At 35.7% G+C, this 16,866-nt stretch overlaps 4 protein-coding genes across 4 annotated transcripts; 3 read left to right on the top strand and 1 right to left on the bottom strand.

Moving 5' to 3' along the window:
• Positions 1–970: 970 nt before the first annotated feature.
• Positions 971–2,121, bottom strand: EV154DRAFT_432567 (coatomer epsilon subunit-domain-containing protein; the record flags this gene model as incomplete). The annotated part of the gene is made up of 5 exons (XM_051596678.1): positions 971–1,079; positions 1,131–1,219; positions 1,275–1,433; positions 1,502–1,637; positions 1,697–2,121. The coding sequence occupies 5 exons, from the start codon at positions 2,119–2,121 to the stop codon at positions 971–973; spliced, it is 918 nt and encodes a 305-aa protein (XP_051450482.1).
• Positions 2,122–2,310: 189 nt separating this feature from the next.
• Positions 2,311–2,772, top strand: EV154DRAFT_148526 (uncharacterized protein). Its single transcript, XM_051594097.1, has one exon. It carries the CDS (start codon positions 2,425–2,427, stop codon positions 2,743–2,745), a length of 321 nt encoding a protein of 106 aa, XP_051450481.1. The 5' UTR covers positions 2,311–2,424; the 3' UTR covers positions 2,746–2,772.
• A 356-nt stretch (positions 2,773–3,128) lies between these two features.
• On the top strand, positions 3,129–4,325 carry EV154DRAFT_148503 (uracil-DNA glycosylase-like protein). Its single transcript, XM_051594096.1, has 2 exons — positions 3,129–4,226; positions 4,278–4,325. Exon 1 carries the CDS (start codon positions 3,209–3,211, stop codon positions 3,983–3,985), a length of 777 nt encoding a protein of 258 aa, XP_051450480.1. The 5' UTR covers positions 3,129–3,208; the 3' UTR covers positions 3,986–4,226; positions 4,278–4,325.
• A 459-nt stretch (positions 4,326–4,784) lies between these two features.
• EV154DRAFT_540968 (RNA polymerase III subunit RPC82-domain-containing protein) lies at positions 4,785–6,010 on the top strand (the record flags this gene model as incomplete). Its single annotated transcript, XM_051604458.1, has 2 exons — positions 4,785–5,214; positions 5,274–6,010. The coding sequence occupies 2 exons, from the start codon at positions 4,785–4,787 to the stop codon at positions 6,008–6,010; spliced, it is 1,167 nt and encodes a 388-aa protein (XP_051450479.1).
• Between the last annotated feature and the right edge of the window lie 10,856 nt (positions 6,011–16,866).

Here is a 16,866-nt window from a genome sequence, read left to right as displayed (position 1 = left end):
AATGAAGATTCGATCGTACAACATTTTAATCGTTACGCACAAACTTTACTTTGAGAGTTCGAGAAGCATAACTTTATTTTGTATCACTCCAATAAATTTTGAAAACCCGGATTTTTTGTATAAAAGATCGTTCCAAGCATTCGATGACTAGTTCCACTAAAACTTTTTAAAGCAATGAATATTGAAAAAATAAAAGCTTATTCAATGGAGTGGTAGAAAAGAGGTCTAGATGTTTCAAACACATGCTTACCGAACTAATATTCCCGCTCAAGATGAATATATCACACACCTATAATTAATATTTCATTGATGACAAACTACAAGCGTAAGTAAGTTGCTTCTGTACTAACAAAAGCATCTTGCCCTACGCGCTTTAAGCATAGTCATCGTAACCTGGTTATTTTGATACAGCAATACTGAATGATATACGACTTAGGTTTTGCCACAATCTGCGATTTGTTCATTACTGTTTAATTTAATGTTCTATTCAAAATTAAAAACCTTAACTTATACCTTCGGCTTCAGTTTAGAAAACTTGATCCGTTATGGTTTTATGTTTGTCACCAGAAGGCTTAATGTCTTATTTTAATTGTGAGTGAGCACCATCATAAGTAACGGTTCCATAATTCGTGGCATAAATCCAAAGCAAACAAAACAGATCAAAGTCTTCATAAGTCCCATATTAGGAATCATCTTCATGCTATGTCCTGTCCCAAAAGACAAGAAAAAGCTGCATATAAATACGATATTTCCTGACATCAGGCCTTAGCTTTGGTGAAGCACATCCGATTCCAGAAATTGTAGAAGACACACTTTATCCCAAGAATAAAAAAAGTCTTATGCTATCTTATCAATCAAGACTCCTACCATGTCCTTTAAGGTTCAAATATCACTTGATTCACTGCATAATTGTCTTCATAGTCGTTCATCTGAAAAGCTATTACATTTTTATTTTGTATTTATATTAAATTTAAGCAGCGTCTACCAAAGCAAAACGAGAGGCACTACGGTCAAATAAGCTCGACTTCAAGTCAAGGTCTTGTAAGTAAGGGTGTTGTGGTGCGATTTCTCTTAATTGGCTATTACAACATGTTAATCCTGGATCATGGCCCAAAGTTATCTTTGCTTACCTGACATAACGATTGACAACATCTTGAGGCTTTGCTGTTAATGTAGCGCATGCAATCATATTGATAAGTGTATCTGGGTCATCAGAGCCCTAAGATATATAAACTTAGTTCACTTATCTCTTCTATCCCTCTTTTTTTTTGTACCTTATTTTGGGCTTCCAACAATAAACTTTCGGCTTCAGGATATCTGCCCAATGCAAGATTAGCAGCAGCCTGACCATTCAAAACCTTGACTGTTTGAGCTGTGTTGGATTGACTAAACTCTTCATAGATATAAAAAGCTTCTTGGTACTTTTCGCCTCCCTGTTTTTCCGAATAAAAAGAAAGTTATTAATTAAATGAGTTTATACAGTAACAATCCAACCACTTACAACACGAAGATCAACCCAAGCTTCCATCATTTGCAACAATAAGGCATCTTCAGCCCAGGTCTTTACGGTAGCAACTTCATTTCTAGCTAAATCCAAACGGTCCATCTGAAGGTAAATTTGGACAGCTAAAGCAGAACTATAAACTTGTTAATGAAACACAACTTTTTTTTTTTGAAATGGGTTTAATGCTTTTACCATTCTAACTTCTTTTGACGAGAATGAAGTGTTCTTAAAGCATCTTCAAGGTTACCCGCTTGGACATAAATGGTGGCGAGAACCACTTGGACGACAGGGTTGATACGATTAGCGCCTTCCGCGAGTAAAGCGCTTGCCTTTTCAGCATATTCTTGTGCATTGTTAGCATTCTTTTGTACATCAGCTAAATAGGAAGCCAAAAGCTGGATAGCCTTCAAAGATGCTTCGGTACTGGAACCAATATCATTGATAACCAAATTATATTTGCCTTGGGCCACATAAGAACGGTACAAATAAGTTTGTGCCTCCAACTTGGCGTCTGTGGAAAATAGGCCATTGCTGGAACTCACTTCGTTGATGACTGTTTGGTAATTTCCAACGGTGAAAAGGTTACGGAGACCGAATAAAATTGACTCTTCGTCCATATTGATGATGCTTTAAAGTTGTGTAGATGAAGAAAAAAAAAAGTGCACCCAAAAAATATTAAACGTGTCATTCCCAATCAGCTCTGGCTAATGTGGTGTCTATAGCGATACTCTACGTGACTGTACCTGTTAATTACAATTTTGCATGACAGGTTTCAACAGCTGCTATTGAGGGCTCAAATATGTACCTTTTTCTAGCGATTTGCAGTACGGTTGTAAATAGTGACTTTCTGGAAGGATTTTTTTAAAAGCTATACATTTTTAACCTAAAGTTTTGCTTCCTTTTCTCCTTATCTTTTTAACATGAAGCTTCTTTATTGCATTCTCTGCTTATTTATCATTTCTGTTTATGCTCAAGACGGTGATTCTTTCCAAATACTTTTCTATCAAAAACCAAATTACAAAGTGGACGCTGGCATAATTAGTGGCAGTGTAGCGGTCGGTGGGGGTGCTGGTGCAAAGAGTGGTAATATGTCTGTTGGATCTTTCAAGACTGAATCGTTTTTGCAGGTTACCTTATACACCGAAAAGTATTACCAGGGACAAACCTATGTTTATAAGGGCTCGCAAAAGAAAATATCTCCTGCTGTCCATGTTGGAAGTGTTAAATGGAAACACCTATAATCAAAAATGGCGTGTAATCATATTTCGGACCTACCTTATGCAGTTGATCATGAGATTACATGTACTGCAACGGTTTGTTAAAAATAGTACGAAACATATTGCGCCACATAGTGCCATACACATAGTCATTTATAGCGAATAAATAAACAAAAACATTATCTAAAACTATAGGGGTCATTGTATCCACATGCTACATGCGTGCTTGGGGTAATAGTTTATTGCAATCAGTCGTTTGGAGGCAGTAGCCCACTGATTGTGAAAAGCTTTTCAGTATTACATTTAATAATATTGCGTTAAAATAAGAACCATAATGGACATCCGATGTAGGACGATTCCCGATAAAATAAGAGTAACTCGGTTCCCTCAATCTACGTATCAAAGTACGTTGTTATTCCAGTCACACTGAGGCTAAGCTCGCGTTTGTTGAAGTTATGTAAATTCTCTCCTCTTTTACTTAAAAAGCATGCCACCTAGTAAGAAGACTAGAAAAGGGCCTACTGTATCTCCGTATTTCAATAAACAGGCAGGTTTGGCAAAGGTTGGGGATGATCATAAATCGATAACAGTGAAACAAGAAGAGGATATAAAGTCGATAGAAGAAGAAGATAAAGGAGTGCATGATCTACTAGATTATGACCTGAAAGTGCTGTTTATTGGTATCAATCCAGGGCTGACTAGTACAGCAAAAGGACATCATTATGCAGGACCCACAAATCATTTTTGGCCATGTTTATCTGCAAGCGGTTTAGTTGACCGTAAGGTGACGTTCGAAGACGACAATGAATTGCCTGCGAGGTATGGACTAGGTTTCACTAATTTAACAGCAAGAACTACCCGTTCAGCATCTCAATTAAGTTTGCAAGAACAAAGGGAACGCATCCCTATATTAAATGCTAAAATTGCAACTTTTCGACCGCGAATTGCTTGCTTCATTGGTAAGGGGATTTATGAAATTTACTCTAGACAAAAATGCAATTTGGGATTACAAGAGCAAACTATTCCATGGTCTACTGGCGATGGTGAAACTATTATTTTTGTTATGCCGAGTACAAGTGGTAGGGTATCTGCATATCAAAAGTCTGATAAAATAAAGTATGATCGTGTTGTGTATCTGTTATTATTTTTGTTGACTTCATACATAGGTTTTTTCAAGACTTGTGTGAACTTTGTAAGCAGCAAGACAAGATATATTCTCGAAAATCTTCTGCTTAAGCACGTTTTAACAATGACAATAAAGTAAATAAATAATTCCGATTCTCGAGGAAAGCATGAAATAAACCCTCTTATCGTGTCTACAACTGTCAAAGTGCTTCATTTAAAAAAAGTCACAGAACTCTTTCTCCAAGCCCCAATTTTTTTTTTAAAAAAAAGAGACAAGGTGTCTTTTTTCTTTACTTTGCACAAGTCAACTTTCACCAATGTCTTCAGAATCTCGTTTATGTAAAGAAATTTTATTGGAGGACTTTGGGCCTTTTGTCTCGGTAAAGAAGGATAAGAATTGATATAGAATTGGAATATTAACACCTCTGTAGCAAGTTGCACGCCAAATGCTCTTGAAAGGACGTTTGACCATTCAAGATCTCGCTCGGTTTACTTCTTTACCAGCAAAGCAAGTTCGGGAATGTTTAGTCGTACTTATCCAACACGGAATCACTTTCTTTTCCGAATCTCCTGAAGGAAAAAACGAACCTACTTATTATACCACAGATGCAGAGAGAGTCATGATGCGTTTGCGCATGGGTGCCATTATGAGAGACGCTATTGATCGTTTTGGAAAAGAGGTACTAAAAACTATTTTGTAATAAGTAAATGTTCTGACTGGACTTTAGGCCCAAATTATTTGCAAAATTCTGTTTGCTAACGGAAGAATGACCATCAAAGGCGTAGAAAAATGGATCATAGAACATGAGCCCAAAACCAGTAAGATATATGCTGACAGCAACGCATAATGCATACCACTAATGTCATTCTAAATAGACCTTGACAAAGCCTTAAATATTTTTGGACAATTAGTATCACATAAATATATTAAAGCAGTTATGCCTGAGCACAGTCGTTCCACTGTTGATCGTTTCTTGGCGGCCACAGAAAAGGAATCAGAGAAGTACACCATCATGACATCGAAAGAAATACAAACAATTAGAAATACAGCAAAAGCACAAATTGATGCCGAGTACGCTTCTTCAGAAACTATCGGTGTTAAACGTAAAGCATTAGATCCTCATGATTATCAGCGTAAACGTGCGGCGATTGACGAATTTGGAGATTACGAAGAAGAGGAAGAAACTATCGAAGTAGATGAAAAAATCTTTTTCTCGGTCAATTATGATAAATTCAACATGGTCTTTAGAAACGATTCAATTGTTGATTTCGCTACCGAACGTATCAATCGAACAGCAGGCGAAATTGTGAAGGCATTCTTAGAACATGGAAAAGATAAAATGAAGATGTTGAAAGAAAATGACTCTCGTAAGTGAAGGTATTTTTTTTTGTAGACCCGTATGTATTAACTATTTGCTACTTAAAAGCATCTGCAACACCAATTCATATCGCCAATCTTATATCCAAAACTGATATTGCAAGTAGAAAAGATATCAATTTACCGAAAGATATTCTCGAACCCAATAAGCCACCATCTTTACAAGATACTGTAAGAGGCTATATCACATTACTTAAAACAGATGCTGCTGGATTTGTCAAATCAAAGGATGAAAGAGGAGCAAATCAATATGCTGTAAATTTCGAGAAATTACGTTATACAATGAAGAGAAAGGTTATGGAAGGATTAGTGCAAGAGCGTTATGGTGTTGCAACATGTCGTATTATGAGAATTTTGATTGAGCGTGGAAAGTTGGATGAATCTCAAGTCCAAAAATTAGCTATGTTACCTCCCAAAGACACTAGAGAAAAGTTAGCGTTACTAAAGACCAAGGGTTTTGTTGAGATTCAGGAAATTCCTAGATCCGCTGATCGTGCTCCTGGAAGATGTTTTCATTTGTGGTATGTACCAGTCGAGAAATGCTACCAAGAATTGTTGGTAGATTCTTATCGTATCATTTGCAACCTCCAACAACGTAAACAAAACGAATTGGCAATCCGAAAACGTCTAATTGATAAAATCAACAGAAAGGATGTCATCGAAAACCCGGAATTACTTGGCGAAGGTGAGAAGAGAGAAATAGCCGCTATGGACAAAATTTTGGAGCGTTTAGAGGTTTCAAAATCTAGAATGGACTCTGTAGTTATGATCTTGAGAGACTTTTAAATAAACGGATAATGTAGATACACATATATCATGGTGTTGCATTTTACAATTTGCCGGATTCAAAGTTGATTTATGCGGGGGGTTTAAATTTTGATTCTTTGAAAGTAGTTTCACGTTTTCGGGAGTCCACATTCTCCTATAAAATACCTTAAAGAATGTGTGGTCGAATAAAAGCATAATATGGTTGCAGTTCATCCCATTTCAAACAATACAAACCAAAAGTTCCAAGATTCTTATAAATATCTTGTCTCACAACAAAGAAGACTTTCCAGCAAACCTGTCAACAAGTTTACAGCGGGCAAGAATGCTATTATTAATGTGCTCCGCAATGGTTACAACAAAGAAGTCGTTTCAATGATTGCAGCGTAATAAAAGTAACAGTAACTCATAAAATGGCAACTGACATTTTATATATTTATAGCACCTTCGATAAAATGCACATTTGATGCTTATTATGCTTAAGCGAAAACATGGCCACCCTGCCAAAATTTGATATAGCAACTCACTAAATAACGATCAACCAATACATGAATTACTTTCCTTGGATGTTATTTGACCTAACTAAGTGTGACGAATAAAGCCGAAACCTACATTATTTACTTTTTGTATTATTAGTTATCCATAGTTCCATTACAAAAGTAGTCAATAAGGAGGGAAATTAATTACTCCCTTTCAATAATGCAATGTGCAATTACTTATTGTACAGGGATTGCAGGTTGCCAAAAATATTTGCTTCACATAAAGTGATGTTGGAAAAGTCGGTTCTGGCTTGCTCAACCCATAAGTCCTCAATATTTATTTCTGAGCTCACTTTATTTTTGAGACTTATCACTTCTTAGAACTGTGCATCTAAACCTGAAAAATATTACGTTTTTTGATTCTTTGCTTTACTACATTACATGACCAATAAACTTCTTTATAAATGACAATGTTGTCCTTCTTCGGTAAAATGATTCACTATCACTTGCTTATCCTTTTAAGCAACTTGTTCACAGATATTTGTAGTTTATTTCCAAATGTGTCTTGATTGCTTTTAAACTATGTTGTTCGGATCTTTGTTCGATGTGTCCTATTCGACGCCTAATTCTACAAATATACTTTTTAACTTGCCACTTGATTTTAACACATATACCCTATGTATTATTAATACCATATTGCGAATAATTCCCATTGGGCTGGCACAGTACCAGCTCCCTCTGTTTGTCAAACTGAGATTATATTTTATAATCTTTCCTGAATTAGTCGATTAGCTGCAAAAGCTTCTAGTCTTAGTTAAATTACTAGGTAATACAATTAAGAAACTTGCCATCAAATGGAAAATTAATTATACCCTAGCAAATGCCGGAAATGAGTCACACAGCACCTTCCATTTGTAACGAATTTCTAAATCCAACCTTACCATTTCTCAACTCTCAGAAAAACAGTTAGTTTTGTGATAATTTGAGTATAAAAGAGTAAAATAAAAAGATAGAAATAAGGCGAAGGTTCACCAGCTGTCTAACATTGCCGTAAGTTGCCGTGTAGAAGGGAGAGGAAAATGATTTAGTTAGAACGTTGAGAAATCGTTATATGAGATATAATAAAATTAGCTAAAATCACAGGCAGCCATTTATTGCACTCTTTTAATCGGTACAAATAATCATTAAAAAGGCTGTCAAAATAATGCAATTTAAAGTGTCTTAGATTATTGCCCTTGAGTGCGTATTGAGGCTTAAGATTATTTTAAGTGTGTTTGCAGTTTAGTATATTTTATAGCTATGGTAAATTTCAACTTGTATTTATGGACGTTTAAGCGTCAAATTACTAATTGAATGGCTTAAACGTATATTAGTATTTTTTTGTATTGCGCGGCTTATGTTTACACAGCTTTTTTTCAACTTCGACTGGTAGACTCCTACCATATAAAGTAGAAATCATTAAATTTTGTACTCAAAACATTACTATATAAACGCTACTATGAGTAGTTATATCATTAATATAGTTGCAATAGAGAATATTTTGCTTCGTTTGTAAATTATATTGATGCCTGTTGTGTTTTAAGGTAAAGTAAATTATAAAAAGACTATAGGAGTAGTTTGAGACTGTTTATAAGATGTCCTTTATTAATAAATGAAATATACGATTATTTATATAGAAGACTGTCTGCTGTGTTCATATCTCTAGTGCTATCTTGAAGTTATCATTGATTAACCAAAAATGTATACGATTATTACATAGTCACTAATTTAGTCTTCTTCTAATAAATGTTAAGTCTTCTTAGCTCTCTTTGCTTTAAACTAAATTTTAAGTATTTCTCAGACGTACTATATTAGAATTGTGATGTAATATCCTTATAGTTCATACTATGACATATTCGGGCCAATCAATATGATAAAATATTGATTGACTTGAGACCATATAATTCTAATTGCCATGTTTCAGAAGATAGAAACAAGCCACTACCTATTCTTTACCAGATTTAATCTCCCAGATATTTTGATATAAAAAGCGTCCTCCCTTTTGCGATGACCTTCTCTCCATAACTTTAATAAGGGATTAACAGAGACTCATTTCTTTAATTCTTTTTTCTTCTGTTTTTTATCTCAAAACATCACATTATATGATGGACCATTCATTTGGTTTATTGAAGATCGTGTTGTATAGGGATTCAAATTACCCATTGACTTAGTAACCTGTACTACTTGATACTCTTCTTGACTATAATAACTAATCCAACTTTTAATGGTCGGATATTGGTTTATATTCGATTGGGGTGTAAAAGGCTCTGTTTTATTATTTTTGGGTTTTTCTGTATCTTATAATTACTTCTTGTTCTACATTGTATTACTGTGTGCCTCAATTAGCTAGTATCAGGTGGTCATAATTGATCACTTTCACGGCTGCTCACAGTTTTTATCTTTTCTTATTTTTTTGTTCATTTACGCGTCATACTATTCGGCCTCACCACAATCGTAAGATAGCTGTCCTTGATTTATTATTGTTCCTTAAATTCTCTGATCTCTCATTGGTCGGAGCCTAGAGTTGTGTTATAACGAAGAAATTTCCATGAAGCCGGGTTACTTATTCCCGATCTTATATCCGTTAAACATCTTTCCTTTTGTAGACAGTAGCATTTATTATGTGGTTTTAGCACATTTCCCTCCACTAGATTCAAGATAGTGAATCGATGAAGAAAACCTTCTCTAACATCAAAAGATCTAATTCATGCGTATTTATTTTATACTGCAAATAAGATTCATCGTCCGCTAGATCAGATACGAATAATTTGGGGCTTGTGATAACGTTATTTTTTTTTGTTTTTTTTTTGTTTACTTTCCGTCAACTACCTTTGTTATTCTTTTCTTAACCGATTGCTACTGTTGTATCGCAGATGTATTGAATCATAGAAACAATAGAAATCCAATATTAGATCTCAGTAGAGAGACTGGAGATCGTAATCATGGAAAGATTGTTATGAACGAATAAGAATACATGGATAAACATTTATTCAATTCAAATGGATAAACGATTGAATAGTAAATCCCGATTGGATCTACTATTAGTTTAGACACAGCTTCGTAAAAGTATAAATACGAGCTCATTCAACTGTTAATAGAAGGCTATCTTTACTTTGATTATTCATAAAGACCCATTTGATATCTACGATATTACAGCTAGTACGTCGCGTCTGTACAGGTTTATTATTACTTTCATTGTCATTAAGTCTTTTTCTTTTATTATAATTATACGTGTTGTCACCATTCTTTCTTGGAGCAATCTTAATTATTTTTAGATTCGTTTTAGAATTCTTTACCAGCTTACTATTACGTTCTTGAGTAAGCCTTTAGACTTCTCTTACTTTATCCCAATATGTTTTTATCGTGTTTGGAGACGAAAATGCCGAAGTCTTTAGCCACGAATTTTCTCGTTCACCATAACCGATCCATTTAACAAGGTATTCGCGTTCGCCATCAGAACCCTGTCTGTGATCTCGAATCTCTTGAACTTCATACAATTCATCTTCTATATTTGTCTCATCGATGGATACAACTTTTAGTTCTGACGGCACATAGTCTCGATGCAGTAACTCGTTCATCTCATCCTTCAGCACATACGTACCCGCTTGCGTCTTTCTTACTACAGTGTATGGTCCTTCATAAAGAGGAGATAATTTCGTTGCTCGATTAGGCAATTTCACCATCACTGCTGTGCCGACTGCAATGTCTATTAGGTAGTGTTTCGTATTGAACCTTTTACTTTGTTCCTCTACTAATCTCTGTTGTCGTATTTACTCCTATTAAACCGAATATAATTACAATTTAGCTTGCCTCTTCGTTATAACACATACCGTATTATAACAAGAACTCTAGTGAATATCATTCCTAGTGGTTAAAGGCACAATGCCAGTAACACACAACATTTACTCTGCGATTATATCTTACATTAAATCCAGGTTGTCGTGTAACTGTGGAATATTATAACATATGTACTTTGATCAAGAACTCTAAAGCCCTTAACTTCAAGTAAAGGAATTATGAGTGATTATATTTATATAAAGACTCCAAGCATACAAAAGCGAGGATACATTACATAAGTAATAAACTCTACTTTATGTTGACATTGATTTGTACTTCAAATTAAGGTATCACCACCTCGTGTCAAACCTCAATTAGAACTGAGCAGAGAAAGTAGCTGAAGTTATAATTCGTATATAAAAAGACCTCTAATTTTATTCATGACACACTCTCCAATTTATAATAAAGGAACAAAGAGTCTCATTTCTTACTTCCGCCTATAAACACCTACCATATATACGAAATTATCACATCTGTGTTCGTTCGTGGATAGCAGGAAACACTATTGTAGCCATTATTTCAGCCCTATCTATCAACTCTTTTTCAGATGTCAATTTAGTTGGAATGGTCTTATTTTGGGATCTGTATAGTCCTTGGGTTTATTCAATTGTCGAGCAAACATCAGAGAGAATGGGCTACTACCAGTTCGGTTACGAATCTTGTAGTTACAACATAACTGAGCAGCAGGAAGCAATTCATCCCATCTACTAGTATCATTACCACACAATTTTCTCACTGTATTGACGATCACTTTAACGGCATTTTCGGCAGCCCCATTACCACGAGGATGATAAGGAGTGGAGAATCTATGATCAATGCCTAGCGATCTAGTAACGGTTGTCATCAATCCATTTAAATAGTCACGAGCATTGTCAGATTGACATCGTACGGGTAGACCATAATCACCATACACTTGGCATAGTGTCACAGCCATAGTATCACTTTGTTTATTTTTAATTGGGCGAGCTATAATGTATTTCGTGCAAAGATCCACTATGACAAAGATATACACATTTTGATTTTGTGTTACCGAAAATGGTCCCGCTAGATCCATTGCTATATGTGTAAATGGATCACTACTAACATTTGGTCTTAATGGATGATGTCCTTTCTTCGCTACATTATGCCTAGCACAATCTATGCAACTACGAACAATCTCCTTACTTTCATCATATATTCCATGCCAATGCAATCTGTCTTCATGAATCCTTTGGACGATACTTTCTGAACCAAAGTGACCAAGCAGATGTGCTTCCCTTAATAACTTGTCTCTCTCTTCCGTAGGAGGAGCAATGTAATCAGTGTGAGATTCTTTGAAGGTTTTACTATTTAGTCTTACATCAAGTACATGTAAGCTCTTGTCTGTGCTATATATTTGTTCCTTTCTAATAGATTGATCGTTTGCTTTTCTTACAACATTATTTATTTTATCATTTGGTAAACGTCTTTGTAATATACATTTTTCTAATTTTATAACTTTCTTCTCTTCATCCCCCAGCAGAGTTTCATCCTCGGGTATCGGTGGATAAACTCGACTTAAAGTATCAGGAAGAATATTGTTAATACCTTTCAAGTGTACAACAGTAAAATTAAAATCATTCAAAACCTCCATATAATTTTGAAGTGTTCTGCAAAGCGTTGTAGAGGTTTGCATGTAAACCAAGCTACGATGATCAGTACGTACTTCGATATCAGGATGCCCCCATAACAAGGGTCGGAATTTCTCAAGGCCGTAGACCACACCATAAGTTTCTTTACAATTCGTAGACCTTTGTAACTGATGCTTATCAAATGCTTTGCTCACAAATGCAATATGTAATGTCCGTCCATGTTCGTCTCTTTGTGTTAATGCTGCAGCTGTAGCGTATAAACTGCTATCAGTCTCTAATTAGAATTTTCGATCCATTCTAGGAGTGTGTAACACAGCATCTGATAGGATAATATTCTTAAGCGTCTGAAACCTCTCTGAATGCAATGATGTCCATTGAAATTCTTTATCCTTGCAATGTCAGAATTGATAGGCGCAGCCACTTTCGATATCATTGGAATGAATTCGTGTAGGTAGGTGATAAACCCCATTAATTTTCTTACATCAGCACTATTTTTAGGTGTCTTCCAAGCATCAAGATTGCTCAAACGTCTGGTATCGATCTTTCTAATGCCCGCTCCGACGGTAAAACCAAGGATGTAAATAGAAGTTTTAAACCATGTACATTTGTCAAAGTTGATCTTCAGGTTCACTGAAGTCAATTTATCAATTGCCATTTTTACCAAAGCTGCATGATCTTTCGGATTTAAATAGATGCAGCAATCGTCAACATACGTTTGAACACCTTCCATTCCTTGAAAAAAAAGATTGATCACCCGACAGTAGAGACTTGTTACAAATTTTAATCCAAAAGAGCATCCAACCCATTTATACGTTTTATTGTTTACTGTAAATGACATACCTCTTGGCTTGCATCAGCAACCTTAAAAGAGTGATACGCATTTTTCAAATCTAATTTAGTGAAAACCTTTCCTTTAGCAGTGACTTCATCAAAGATATCCTTTATGTTAGGCACAGCAAAATCTTGGATATTTTTCTCGTCGATGTTTAAATTACATCTACGCAGATCCATAACGATACGATGTTTGGTAAAATTATTATTAGCATCACGTTTAGGGATAGCTAGTAACGGTGTATTGTGTTTGGCGCTAGGCTCACATTCAACTACAACCCCTGTATCTAACCACTCTTGTAATTGCTTTTCAATTTCTGGTCTAGCATGATATGGTAATGGATATTGTCTAACATAGCAATTCGTAGCATTCTCCTTAATAGGGATATGCACAATCGATTACTTCATGGTACAAAACGATCCAGCTTTAATTAATTTATTTTGGTCTATAGAATTTTGGATATGATCCATAAATTTCTTTTGAACTTCCGGTGAACCATAGGTAGCACCCTCTGGATTGCAATTGGATTTAGTGTCAAAGTTTACATTTTCAAACTGAGCATCTTCTTTATTTATATCTTTTGGGTAGCAATGAGCAACTCCAGTAAGACCAATTCGCAAACGAGGCAATATATCAGTTCCCAATAAAATATCAAATTCAGTTTCCATTACACTACTAAACTCAACTACTTCGAAAGCATGTTCAAAAGCCATGTTATTTAAATATCGAATGGTCATAGGTTCAGTTTTTCCAATACGTTGCACTTTACTATCAGTTTTATCTTTATCAAGGGACAAGAAATTTAAAGATCCAAAAACTTTAGTTATTACAACTTTATTATCAAATATCGTATCTAGAATGTACTTGTTGATGCAAGTAATGGCACTTCCAGTATCAATCTTAGCAATAAGTTTTCTATTATTGAGAATAATAGGAGTAATTAGTTTAAATGGATTATTTCTTTGTTCAAGTTCTTTATACTTACAAGTTAAAGAATCTTTTTCCATCGCATCTTCAATACGCCTAGCTTGCACCTCTTCGACATTTGCTCTTACAGGAAGTACCCGATGGTTCGATCCTTCAGCCTTGTTACGCGTAGCATCGTAAAACTCCTGACATTTGTGTCCAAATGTCCAGGGCTTTGAACAATACTTGCAAGGTCTTGCAGGTCTTGATTCATGGTTGCCAGTGGCCCGGAAGGGAGCGTTCTTCTGACCCAAGAAGACATTGGTAGGACCATGGTTCGCCTTCTTCACACTGTGACAATACCGTTCGTTATGAGTTGCCTTGGAACCTCCGTGCTTTGAACAAAAGAACCCGTCATCGACCAAAGGAGCTTTACGCTTGCCCTTAGAAGACTCACCAGTGGATCTCGAATGCATGCCAGAGTACCCAATCTGATCGTGTCGGTAGACACTGCGTGCGATTTCAGCAATCTCGTCGATAGTAAAAGTGTCTAAAGCCTTTTCACGATCCTCCATCACCGTCAATAAGTTCGTCTGAATCGAAACGCGCAAACTAGTACGATACGTTTCAGCCATACCAGGATCCGTCTTCTTACGACCAGCTTCGTAAATGTCCCTCAGAAACTTTGTTGTGTAAACCTCGATGGATTCGTCAGCGCCCATGAATGGGTTGTAAACTCTTCTGATTGCTTCCTCACGACCTCGAATGTTACCAAACTTTTTCTCAAAGAGGGTGCGAGCATCAGCCCAAGACTGACATCTCAACAACTCACTTTCAACCCAACCATCATACTCATAGGAAAGCGTCAAGGGAATGAAACGAGCCCATACCAAATCAATCTGATCGGTCTCAGCTTTGATCACCTTCTCGAACTCACTCAAGTAGATTTTCACATTCTCATACTGAGGAGAGCCAACGAAGTGTGTAGCCGTAGAAGCCAGTTGAAATTTGGGGAGGTCTGCCTTCTTGATTCGAATTGAATCAACAGGGTTAGCCCACTTGGATGTTGCAGAGCCCTTCACATGAGGATCTTCCTTATTCGCCAACTACAAAATAGTAATTCGTCTGTTCAGAGTGTCAATGAGTGCCATGTTATGCTCCATTTTGAGCTCATGAGCCTCACTACCTTCAGTAACAGCCATCATATTTTTCATTTTGATGACTAGGTCCTTACGATGGCCTTTCATCATTTCCAAAGCGGAGATGCCAGTGTTAACGACCTCTTTGGGAATGGGAATCAGTGCGGTGTACATAATACCTTGCAAACTTTCATCCAAAACCAAATGAGTAGCCTCAGAACCAGATTCGGGAGCATTCATATCAAAATCCTCAGATTCATGGGTACCTTGAACAGAGGTATCAACAGAGTTCAAGGGATTAGTACCAATAGGAGTTCCAGAAGTACCTTCAGTAGTGTTCACCATAGGACCAGTAGAACCAGGGACAGTGTTCAAACCAGCAAAAGAACCAGCGAGGTTTTCCAAATAGTTTCCAGTAGTGTTAACCATTTTAATCGAGATGGTAATTGTAAAAAATGTAGTAAAAATAGACTTTAAGAGAGATATAGTTTTACAGAAAAAAATAGATAAAAAACAAAGAGAATACAATTATAAGTCTTGTCGATTTATTTATGTGCTAAAACCACATAATAAATGCTACTGTCTACAAAAGGAAAGATGTTTCACGGATAAAAGATCGGGAATACGTAACCCGGCTTCATGGAAATATCTTCATTATAACACAACTCTAGGCTCCGACCAATGAGAGATCAGAGAATTTAAAGAACAATAATAAATCAAGGACAGCTATCTTACAATCTTCAATAAACCAAATGAATAGTCCATCATATAAAACTACGATGGATCTGAGCTGTCAAAAATACAAGCCACAATATCTTTAATCTTCTATAAATATCAGGGCAAACCTGCCCGTCTAGTTAGCTCTGAATAAACTTTTATACAAATAAATCGACAAGACTTATAATTGTATTCTCTTTGTTTTTTTATCTATTTTTTTGTGTAAAACTATTCTCTTTTAAAGTCATTTTTTACTACAATTTGTATAAAAGTTGATTAAGAGCTAACTAGACGGGCAGGTTTGCCCTGATATTTATAGAAGATTAAAGATATTGTGGCTTGTATTTTTGACAGCTCAGATCCATCGTAGTTTTATATGATGGACCATTCATTTGGTTTATTGAAGATTGTAAGATAGCTGTCCTTGATTTATTATTGTTCCTTAAATTCTCTGATCTCTCATTGGTCGGAGCCTAGAGTTGTGTTATAATGAAGATATTTCCATGAAGCCGGGTTACGTATTCCCGATCTTTTATCCGTGAAACATCTTTCCTTTTGTAGACAGTAGCATTTATTATGTGGTTTTAGCACAGTCTACGTTGATCAATCTTTGTGATACCTGGTCCTACTACAAATCCCAACATATAGATACTTGTTTTAAAGAATGTGCATTTAGCGTAATTTATTCTCACATTAGCAGCCCTTAATTTATCGATTGCTCTCTTTAAGATACTGGCATGATTCTTAGCATCAGAGAAAATACAACAATCATCAACGTAAGTTGCTATTTGAGCTTCCCCATTAAATATGATATTCATGACCCGGAAAAATTGACTAGTTACAAATTTGAGACCAAAGCAAGTTCCTACCCATTTATATGTTTTGTCATCAAACGTAAAGGACAGTATTTCTTGACTGGCCTCATCCACTTTGAACCTATTGTATGCAGACTTTAAATCAAGCCGACTGAATACAACTCCTGCGGATACCTTGTCAAAAATATCTTGGATATTAGGGACGGCAAAATCTTCTACCAAAGAATCATCAATATTCATGTTTTGTCTTCTCAAATCAAGACAGACTCTGTGAGAAATTCGAGAATGATAATAGCGAATTAAGAATAAAATGTGAAATTTAACAAAGTGAAATTATCAAACTGCAAAAATAAACTAAAACTTTATTAAACAAATAAAAGGGGGTCTTTATATACACATTATTTCAGACATTGATCACAGATGGGCTGATGACGGTTGTGGGTAGATTTATCCAGATAATACTCGGATGTAATGATCCCATATAGAAAGACCATAATGAGATG

This window comes from Mucor mucedo, assembly GCF_025094135.1.
Source record: "Mucor mucedo strain NRRL 3635 chromosome Unknown EV154scaffold_248, whole genome shotgun sequence".
NCBI lineage: Eukaryota > Fungi > Mucoromycota > Mucoromycetes > Mucorales > Mucoraceae > Mucor > Mucor mucedo.
This window is presented reverse-complemented; position numbering and strand designations above follow the sequence as displayed.

Coding starts and splice junctions, on each gene's coding strand:
- EV154DRAFT_148526 (XM_051594097.1), top strand. CDS start 2,425: ATGAAGCTTCTTTATTGCATTCTCTGCTTATTTATCATTTCTGTTTAT.
- EV154DRAFT_148503 (XM_051594096.1), top strand. CDS start 3,209: ATGCCACCTAGTAAGAAGACTAGAAAAGGGCCTACTGTATCTCCGTAT.